Source organism: Mytilus trossulus, unplaced genomic scaffold, assembly GCF_036588685.1.
Source record: "Mytilus trossulus isolate FHL-02 unplaced genomic scaffold, PNRI_Mtr1.1.1.hap1 h1tg000234l__unscaffolded, whole genome shotgun sequence".
Classification (NCBI taxonomy): domain Eukaryota; kingdom Metazoa; phylum Mollusca; class Bivalvia; order Mytilida; family Mytilidae; genus Mytilus; species Mytilus trossulus.
In genome coordinates this window covers 3,399,926-3,410,499 of record NW_026963315.1, presented here as the reverse complement: position 1 = coordinate 3,410,499, position 10,574 = coordinate 3,399,926, and the positions used below count along the sequence as shown (strand labels likewise).

The 10,574-nt window shown below is 33.9% G+C and overlaps 1 protein-coding gene across 1 annotated transcript; it reads left to right on the top strand.

Moving 5' to 3' along the window:
• The first annotated feature begins 341 nt into the window (after positions 1 to 341).
• On the top strand, positions 342 to 7,882 carry LOC134701305 (uncharacterized). The gene is made up of 3 exons (XM_063562439.1): positions 342 to 419; positions 3,285 to 3,581; positions 6,705 to 7,882. The coding sequence occupies exons 1-3, from the start codon at positions 398 to 400 to the stop codon at positions 7,814 to 7,816; spliced, it is 1,431 nt and encodes a 476-aa protein (XP_063418509.1). The 5' UTR covers positions 342 to 397; the 3' UTR covers positions 7,817 to 7,882.
• The last annotated feature ends 2,692 nt before the right edge of the window (positions 7,883 to 10,574 follow it).

The window sequence follows — 10,574 nt, the reverse complement described above, 5'->3', positions numbered from 1 at the left end:
AGTGACATTTTAAATTTATTCATATGCAATCTGGTCTTAGATTAAACACAAACCCAAAAAAATAAAAAATTGTTGAAGTTTCACAATAAGATCTTGAAAGTGACATTTTAAATTTATTCATATGCAATCTGATTAAAATTAAGATATATCCTTACTCGTGTTCTCATCTAAGTCAGATATCGTTGTTTTGATAAGATTTGTCCTATATATCGTTTCTTGGTTCGAAATATCCAATTGTAAGTATAGCTTTATAGGCTAGTAAGTTTAAAATTAATGTACACGTAAAACAAGTACATACATAGTTATGGCCTACATCTGTAGTAGATAACATCTCGGACTATATATACCAATACTATGACGGAAATGTCAATAAGAAGGAACACGCATATAAACAAAGATGGAAGGACGACAAATTTGTTGTAAGTTGACATTAAAAGTACAATGTATATTGTATTCAAATGTATTTTACAATTACAATTTAGATTTTCGATGTGAAGTTAGCAGCCGATTCGTTATTCGTTATTCGATATTCAATATCCAACCGGCTGCTAGGATTGGATATTAAAATTTATTTTAAAATCATTAAAAAATACAATATTTGATAACATTAAAAGCATGATTTTTATAGTTGAAAGGAGCGAAAAGATACATAGGTAATCGTCTTATGACCCCATAACGTTGTCTTAAACTCTCGTTGTCCTCGAATATAAACCCTTATCAATGCTTACGTAAGTTGCATATTTGTCTTTATGATATACAGGTTTTTATCAATAAAACGACGCCAAAAATGTTATTTTATATCTAATGTTTCAAAACAAAACAAAAACCGATCACTCTAGAAACATATAGAACTATAAATAAAAATAAATATGGAAAGCCTAAAAAACAGAAATATATAGTGAAAACCTACCTGAGACCGCTTAAATGATGAACGGTCCACCCATCTGGTCTTTCATAGTCCATAAAATTCAAGTAAATCATAGACTCTGTATATATAAAGGTTGTATCCAAAGGATTTACGAAAATAATGTCATCTTCGATATCTACGGAGGGCTTTGATTGTCACTTTTCAGCTAAAAATTGTCAAAATTTCAGGACAAGGAGCACAGGGCACTGGTCAGAGCCTCATGCTCTCTCAATCTTTCTTATATTATGCAGACATTTAGATAATAGGTAGATACAAACGTGACTAAAAGGAATTTGAGTACAATTTTTTGTCTTCCATGTGAACGGAGCGCCCAAAGTGCCAGTTGGATATTCAAATTATATAGTGAAAACCTACCTGAGACCGCTTAAATGAGGCTGAAACCCACCTGGTCTTTCAAAGTCCATAACATGCAAGTAAATCTTAGACTCTGTATATATAAAGGTTGTATCAAAAGGATTTACGAACATAATGTCATCTTCGATATCTACGGAGGGCTTTGATTGTCACTTTTCAGCTAAAAATTGTCAAAATTTCAGGACAAGGGGCACAGGGCACTGGTCAGAGCCTCGTGATCTCTCAATCTTTCTTATATTATGCAGACATTTAGATTATAGGTAGATACAAACGTGACTAAAAGGAATTTGAGTACACTTTTTGTCTTCCATGTTAACGGAGCGCCCAAAGTGCCAGTTGGATATTCAAATTATATAGTGAAAACTACCTGAGACCGCTTAAATGAGGTTGAAACCCACCTGGTCTTTCAAAGTCCGTAACATTCAAGTAAATCATAGACTCTGTATATATAAAGGTTGTATCAAAAGGATTTACGAAAATAATGTCATCTTCGATATCTTCGGAGGGCTTTGATTGTCACTTTTCAGCTAAAAATTGTCAAAATTTCAGGACAAGGGGCACAGGGCACTGGTGAGAGCAACATGATCTCTCAATCTTTCTTATAGTATGCAGACATTTAGATAATAGATAGATACAAACGTGACTAAAAGGAATTTGGGTAAACTTCCTGTCTACCATGTTTACGGAGCGCCCAAAGTGCCAGTTGGATATTCAAATTATATAGTGAAAACCTACCTCAGACCGCTTAAATGAGTGTGAAACCCACCTGGTCTTTCAAAGTCCATAAAATTCAAATAAATCATAGACTCTGTATATATATAAAGGTTGTATCAAAAGGATTTACGAAAATAATGTCATCTTCGATATCTACGGAGGGCTTATATTGTCACTTTTTAGCTAAAAATTGTCAAAATTTTAGGACAAAGGGCACAGGGCAATGGTGAGAGACCCCTGATCTCTCAATCTTTCTTATATTATGCAGACATTTAGTTAATAGGTAGATACAAACGTGACAGGGTCTCAGGTAGGTTTTCACTACATAATTTGAATATCCAACTGGCACTTTGGGCGCTCCGTAAACATAGAAGACAGGAAGTGTACCCAAATTCCTTTTAGTCACGTTTGTATCTACCTATTATCTTAATGCCTGCATAATATAAGAAAGATTGAGAGATCCAGGGGTCTCACCCTAATTTAAGCGGTCTCGGGTAGATTTTCACTATAAATTTTGAATATCCAACTGGCACTGTGGGCGCTCCGTATACGTACATGGAAGACAGGAAGTGTACCCAAATTCCTTTTAGTCGAGATTGTATCTACCTATTAACTAAATGTCTGCATAATATAAGAAAGATTGAGAGATCAGGTGGCTCTCACCATTGCCCTGTGCCCATTGTCCGAAAATTTTGACAATTTTTAGCTAAAAAGTGACAATATAAGCTCTCCGTAGATATCGAAGATGACATTATTCTTGGAAATTCTTCTGATACAACCTTTATATATACAGAGTCTATGATTTATTTTTCAATGAATTTTATGGACATTGAAAGACCAAGGGGGTCTCACCCTAATTTAAGCGGTCTCGGGTAGATTTTCACTATGTATTTCTCTTTTGGGCTTTCCCAAAAATATTGCATATCGAATATCGAATAACGAACCGGCTGCTAACTTCACATACATTGGCACCTATAGTTTGGAAGAGAAAACTAAAATTCTTGGTCAAGTATGTAAAAAATCACAATGAATCTATTCCGAAAATGTGTATATATATATGTAATAAAATGTGAGACCAATATTGACATACGTCAAAGAAATCCCTTCAATTTTACGATTGTTTAGTTAAAATTAAGTACAGCTTATTTGAAAGAAAAAAAATATAGGTCACCGATGAGTTAAAAAAAAGCCAACACGAATTAATACATTTTTAATTGATTTTTTGTAGCATAATATAAAGAAGCAACTTATATTGTAATATATTAATCTATTGATGTTTTGATTTCAGTATCCTTTCTCTTTATCACTTTTGTCGATTCGTTTCTATTCAGTACGCTGGACAGAGCGAAGGTGCAAGTGCTTCTTACTACTGGTGACCAGTCGAAGAAGTTATCGCAGGAAGCAGATCTGTATCCCTTGCATGACAACAACAACTTGCCTCAAATAAATATCAACAAGAACCAGCGTTATCAGACAATGGAGGGTTTTGGTGCCGGTTTGTCGAACTCAGCTGCCTCTGTAATCTACCACAGTCCAAAAAGACATGAAATTATGAGACAACTTTTTAGCTCTAGTGATGGAATTGGTGCGTTTTATTTTTCTCTTTAGTTGCATTTTTACTAAAAATTAAAACATATATTTGCAGTGCAGATTTTATATCAATATCAAGACATTTTACCTGTCGACGCGACCGATATCCTTCCGTTTTGGGTTTATTCGATACCCACAGGTTTTGTCTTATATTTTGAAAATAGATTTTTTTTTTCTACATCGGAAAACAACTTTTTTGTCTTATTTTATATGTTATTCATGCAAGAGGGTAAACTTACTGTGATGTATTATTATTCATGACAATTATTTGTAGTTTGTCATTTACACTGCATGTTTAAATACCTTTTTATCCTTTAATATCTGATTAAAAATCAACGCAATTATAACGTACCTGGGGCTACTCGTTTTGAAGGTTATGAAAAATTAGAGTTTTTATTTGTCCACATGAAATCGGCTTCTATTGTGTAAACAACTAGGAACAGCAAAATGTACATATCTGATCTTGCTAAGTTCTTTTCAAAGGAGCTTGTCTAAACACTTGAATTGTTAAACATTTGGTTTTCGCATTAAACTCATTTATTATCTGTTAGGTGTTAAAATGGAATTACAAAAGTAATATGAAGCGTCCTGTAACTACCCTAACCTTTAACACGTAAAATTGTGTTGCAAACTATAAGTAAGCGTCAGTGACATCTCATTTAATAACAACAAAATTAATAGAAATGGAATTGTAATTGATTTGTCAAATTGCAAAATAAATGGAAACAACTGGTTTTAAAGTTTTATTCAAAGCAATTTTAAAGGTGTTATTCTAACGAATTAATAGAGAACGGAAATTTCGAAGGTATCTGAGAGACAACAACCCGACCAAAGAGCAGAAAACAACTGAGGGTCAACAATGGGCCTGTAACACAGTGAGAAAATCACGCACCCAAATGCGGGCTTCAGCTGTACCATTAAAAAATATGTTATGGTTCAGTGAAAATGGAAGCCATATTTAACCCTTTAACATTCAAGGAATTTTAACCTTTTCTTCCCGAATAAAGGTTATCTGTTTTCAATCAATTGCACATTTCGATAAAAAGCTCACTCAAAGGACAAGTTAGACTCATCTGATAGATAATTGACCAAGGTTTCAGGAAAACTTGATTTAAGGAAAATAATTCTTACGTTGGTCACGTGATATCTCTCAAAAGTCACGTGACATGCTGAATTAAAGTGGCAAAAATGTACAATTCAAGCCGAAAAGCGGTTTTCCAGACATTAAGTGACAAAAATAGAACATAGTTTTAATGTTAAATTAATGCATGAAGACTTTCGGCAACGTTATCGGTGAAAACTTTATACAGATATATGCAAAACCTGTCTGATTGGTAGAAATATCGAGACTCGAAACACCGAAAAATAGTGGATTTTTTGAGAATTTTTGTCATAGTCAAATAAATGGCCCAAGTTTATGTTAAATAGGTACTATTCATAACTGCTTACAGAATGAGGCTTTAGGAAAGAATTTTGAGTAAATATTGAATGAAAATCTGGTATTATTGAGTGCCCAGGCTAAGAATGTAACAAAAACAGAGAGAGGGGACAAAAAGGGGGGGGGGGGGGGGTAAAATTTTCTTTTTGATGTAATCATGTATTTCAGTTGTCTTAATTGAAAGTGAAAGTAAAGTTAAGTTAAGTTTCATTTAATATAGGAATTTATTTTTTCATACTCCGGCAGTGAGGTTTGAACACGCGCTCATCCGGGTGTAAGACTGTGCATCTTTCCACTGAGCCACAGAAACCATTGAAAATCTTATGAAATTTAAGCATATAAGTCATCCTCTCTGTAAAACTAGAAATTAATTTTGGGAGAACATAATCCAACTTCGTTTTCTTAAGAAGCTATTTTTTTGAAAATTATTATTTTTTCAAGCAAATTTGTATGAAAGTAATTCAGAAATGTTCGTTTTTTCGTCTATATGTCACTATTTCTATACCTTAGCGATACGATATCCAACACCCTCATAACCAGACACTAAAGAAACAAAGATTTGTTATTGCTATTCCGACTTGGCTAACAATTTTTAACACATTTTAGGTGTTCTCATCTCTTTTGCTATAAAAACTGACAAAACAAAACATGAAAACTCCTTGTAATTTGAGTTTTGTTTCAGTGTTGATACTCTATGAATCAGATTTTTTGTATGTGTATGGGTTTTACTTACAGTTTTGATAGTATTCTTGTAAATGATCACGGCACAGTTATGAAAATTGTCATTTTAAAACAAAAAACAGCAACAATTTGTCTTGTGACATTTTGTGAAAATATTCTATTTAAAAATGAAAATAAAACAGTTTTCCCCAAAAAAATTCTTGTCAATATAGGGCAAATTGACATAATGCATTGCATTTTGTTGGTTTCAGACACCAAAAATCAAGTTGGTGGTATATTGATCTTCAATTTGAGCCCACAACCACATATGTACGTCAAAAATTGTCAACGATACAAAACTTCATGCAAACTACTCCGCCACAAATTAAGCTTAACGGTCAGATTGACCGGTAGGAACGTTAAAGGGTTAATGTCATGACCTACCGAATTAGACTATTTACCGGATTTGATTTCACATAAGCAACACGACAGGTGCCACATGTGGAGCAGGATCTGCTTACTCTTCCGGAGCACCTGAGATCACTGCTAGTTTTTGGTGGGGTTCGCGTTGTTAATTCTTTGGTTTTCTATGTTGTGTCATGTGTACTATTGTCTGTCTGTTTGTCTTTCTCATTTTAAGCCATGGCGTTGTCAGTTTGTTTTAGATTTATGAGTTTGACTGTCCCTTTGGTGTCTTTCGTCCTTCTTTTTTAAACCTTAAAACTATTATCATAATTTTTGCATGACAGATGTCATTTTACGATTTCAGCTGCGTATGTAGTGTTTGCTACGGGAACCCGTTGTCACTGGGATATATCTAAACAAATGTTCGTACCATATTTTTGATATTTATCAATTATGGATATTAATAAACAAAATACCAAGCAAATCTATAACTATGTGTGCTTGTGTAACATCTTGATTATTGTATAAAGAAAATTGATATTAGTACAAAGTAATACTCCCAATATGCTAACTACTTTATTGTATATCTATGCGTTTTGTTGTTTTCTTTTACAGGTGTGTCATACATAAGAATAACAATGGGCGGATCTGACTTTCAAGCTGTACCCCCATATACATACAATGACATACCTAAGGGACAAACAGATTTCCAGATGAATCACTTCAGCATTCAAAAAGATCGCGAATTCTTTATTCCTATCATAAAGGAAGCATTGAGTCTTAACCCGTCTTTGAAGATAGTTGCCACACCCTGGAGTCCTCCCGCGTGGATGAAATCCACCAATACCTTATACGGAGGCGATTTTCATCAAGATTGGGACGGAAAATATCAACAGGCTTTATCTCTATACTTTGTAAAATTTATTCAAGCATACAAAGTAGAAGGGATAGATATAACTGCAATTACAATTCAAAATGAGCCTCGTTTTCAAACAAGTGGCTATCCGACCATGACAATGACTTGGCAGATACAAAGAGATCTCATTAAATGGCATATGGGACCACTGTTTCGACAGAATAATATAAACACTAAAATTCTAATTCTTGACCATAACTGGGATCTCCACGAGTATCCGGAAAACATTCTTCGAGACAATGATGCGAAACAATATGTAGGGGGCGTGGCATGGCATTGCTACGCTGGAGACAAATCTGAACCGGAAAGACTTCATTCAAAATTTTCTAATATTGACCAGTATTTTACAGAATGTTCTGGCTATGCTGCTTCTCCTGATTTTAAAGGCAACTTGGTTTGGAATTTTGACAATCTTTTCCTTCACCAACCAAGAGTATGGGCTAAAGCAGTTTTATTCTGGAATATTGCCCTTGATCAAAATCACGGACCTATGGTCCAGGTTCAAGGTTGCAAAGATTGTAGAGGTGTGGTAACAGTTTATTCCGGGTCTGACCGGTACCAAAAAGAGGTTGAATACTACATCATAGGGCATTTGTCAAAGGTAGTCAAGACACAAGCAGTCAGAATCGACTCGACATATAACGTAAATGGTTTACGATCGGTTGCGTTCGAAAATCCACTTGGAACCATTGCCGTTGTTGTCTTGAATACTCAAGATCAAAGCAAACAATTTGCACTGAATTTTAATGGAGTCCGTTATTCGTACAATTTGCCCGGAAAGTCAGTAGTATCATTCCTTTATTCTCCCTAATAAAATTTAGAACTGATCAATTGTTAATTAGTCAATGATATTGTTACCACTAACGTATTAAACCTTTACTGATCTCGTTCATAGGTACAGAGATTTTGTTTAAACAGTTTGTCGTAACTACAGATTTCTTTTAAAAAAACGGGATATTGTATACTATGTTTTACTGTTTTAGCGTTATTTATATTTGTGCCTCTACCTTTTTATTGAATACAGCTAATTTTAACTGATTTTACAGTTTGTATTCTATGCGCTTATCTCTAGTCCCATGTTTTGATTTAAATCTGGTCCTTAGTTACATTGTATGGATAGTGATTTGGTTTCATATTTTTTAGGTCTAGACCAGCTTTTGTCGTCTATACTGTATGGTGTATATTTTTGCATAAGCAATCACATCACATCTTCATATTTTGTTGAGAGTTAATTTTTGCTCGACTTATCAGTTCGAATGTCCCTTTGGAATCTTTCGCCTCGCTTTGATATATAGAAAGTATCTGATTCTTTGCATTTGAATCTCAATGTAATTATAAAAAGACGAAGTGGTATGATTGCTAATGAGATAACTATCCACAAAAGACCAACATGACACAAACATTAACAATTATAGGTTAAACATGTTAGCGTTGTATGCATTGCAAAGTACCAATCTAATGAGGAACGTGTAATATCGTCATCTATGCTTATTGTTATAAAGAAACTTTGTCACTTCTAACGACGCCTTTTAAAAAAGGAGAAACTTAAAATTAACAGGTGTCAGAAAATAGACCATTCTTTTGCGTAAGACTAAGGAAAAAAGGACATTAATTTGTTAAATTAATAAACGACAAATTCATCTATTTGATATGTTGTGTACAAGATGAAAGTTTGTGCAAACTATAAATTGTACAGAGTTTTTGTACCATTATAAGTTTTTTGACACATACCTTCTTGCACCAGGCGCTAAAACTTCATCTTCTAAAATGTCAAAATTGTCTAAAATGTTATCTTTGTCCTCAAAGCTACAGAAACCTTCACAATCAATAACCTGCTTTAGGATAGCTAAAAATAAACAATCTGCGTCAGGAATGCTCAGAATCAACCATGTGTTACAGGAACGCTCAAATTGAACAATCTGATTTAGGAACATTCAAAGCATGAATATCATTAAGGAATACTCAAAATCAAACATCAGCGTCTAGAACACTCCAAATCAACTATCTACTAAGAACCATAAAAAACAATCCAATTCAAGAACGTTCAATAGTTATGAAAGGTACCAGGATTATAATTTAGTACGCCAGAACAACAATCTTCATAATGAACGCTCAAATTCACCAATCTGCTAGAAGGAAGAATCAAAATCAACAATCTGTGACAGAAATGCTCAAAAACAACGATCTGCGCTTGAAACGCTCAAAATCAACAGACTGCGTCAGAAATGTTCAAAACAAGCACTCTGCCTGAGGAACCAGTATCTTAGTAGAAGGTTGATGAATATTACTTTTACTGTTTAGTATGTTTTTACTGATAAACATTTGACGTGGCTCTGTACTTGTACATCACGGCATTGTGTTATTTATCTATGGTAACATCTGTGTAAGATTGCTTTTTTTTATTTTTGCAAATGTGCTTTGTAAATATACCCTGTTGTTGCTCGTGTGCTTTTTTTATACATGTCGTTATTGCGTTATTGTGTCATGGTGAAATTTTGTATCCTTATGTTTCATTTTTGCTAATGTGCTTTGTAAGTATTCGGTGTTGTGTTTCTTTGTAACATACTTGTTTGTTTTAAAGTGATTCAGATTATAACACAACGTTGACTGCTATAGCCTTATTTTGACATTTTTACTTATTATGACATATTTGTTTTGTTGAACATCGTTGTCAATATAATGGAGTTGTAAGCGACTATCGTACACATAAAAGGTTTGGCAATCGATCACAACTGGATTCTTCTACCATTGTTTACATTAGAAAATGCCTCTACAAATTAAAGTCAGGAATATGACAGTTGTTAATCATTCGTTTGATGAGTTTGTGCTCTTGATTTTGCCTTTGAATACAGACTTTCCGTTTTGAATTTTCCAAGGAGTGCTTTTTTTTTTGTTATTTTACTTTTTACAACCAACAATCTGCGGCAAGAATACATCTTCAAACAATCTGCGACATTAATAATCAAAATCAAAGATCTGCTTCGTGGACGCTCAAAACAACAATCTGCTTCAAAAACGCTTAACAGCAACAATGAAAGTCAGATGTTTGATATACATTATCCTTTATTACCGGATGATACATAACAAGAATTCAAAAAGGAAAGTTTTTTCTAAATAAAAAATTCTTGTACAGTACGACGCCTGTTTGTCCATCTCTCCAATTGTTTGGACAGTTTGAACGTAGAAGGGATTTTATGACGCGGTATATTGTTCTTGCAAACCCAAATGCATCAAATAATTTGTCAGATAACTTAATAATGTTTTTCATATATTGTGAAAGACGAAGTCAGCTCACAAATCGTCCTAAATACATGTATGCATATAACATTTGTCACTCGACGTTAAACAACCACCAATTAATAAATCGACTCATTGCACAAGGTAATGATTTTCTCTGGCTGTTTATGACGTCTTTACACTAAATCCATTGTATGTTGGATGTATACGGATTGAGTGTTTAGTCTTAGAGGCATGCTTTTTTTTATTAGTTGTTAGTGGCTTTGAACTAGCTGTCAGATAACTGCGAGTACTCTCAGATCTGTTCATTGTGTCTTTTTGTGTCGGGATGT

Excerpts from the sequence above, each read along its gene's own strand:
- LOC134701305 (XM_063562439.1), top strand. The coding sequence starts at position 398 with ATGGAAGGACGACAAATTTGTT. Across the intron at positions 420-3,284 it reads GGAAGGACGACAAATTTGTT|TATCCTTTCTCTTTATCACT; the intron begins GTAAGTTGACAT and ends TTTTGATTTCAG. Across the intron at positions 3,582-6,704 it reads TAGCTCTAGTGATGGAATTG|GTGTGTCATACATAAGAATA; the intron begins GTGCGTTTTATT and ends TTTCTTTTACAG.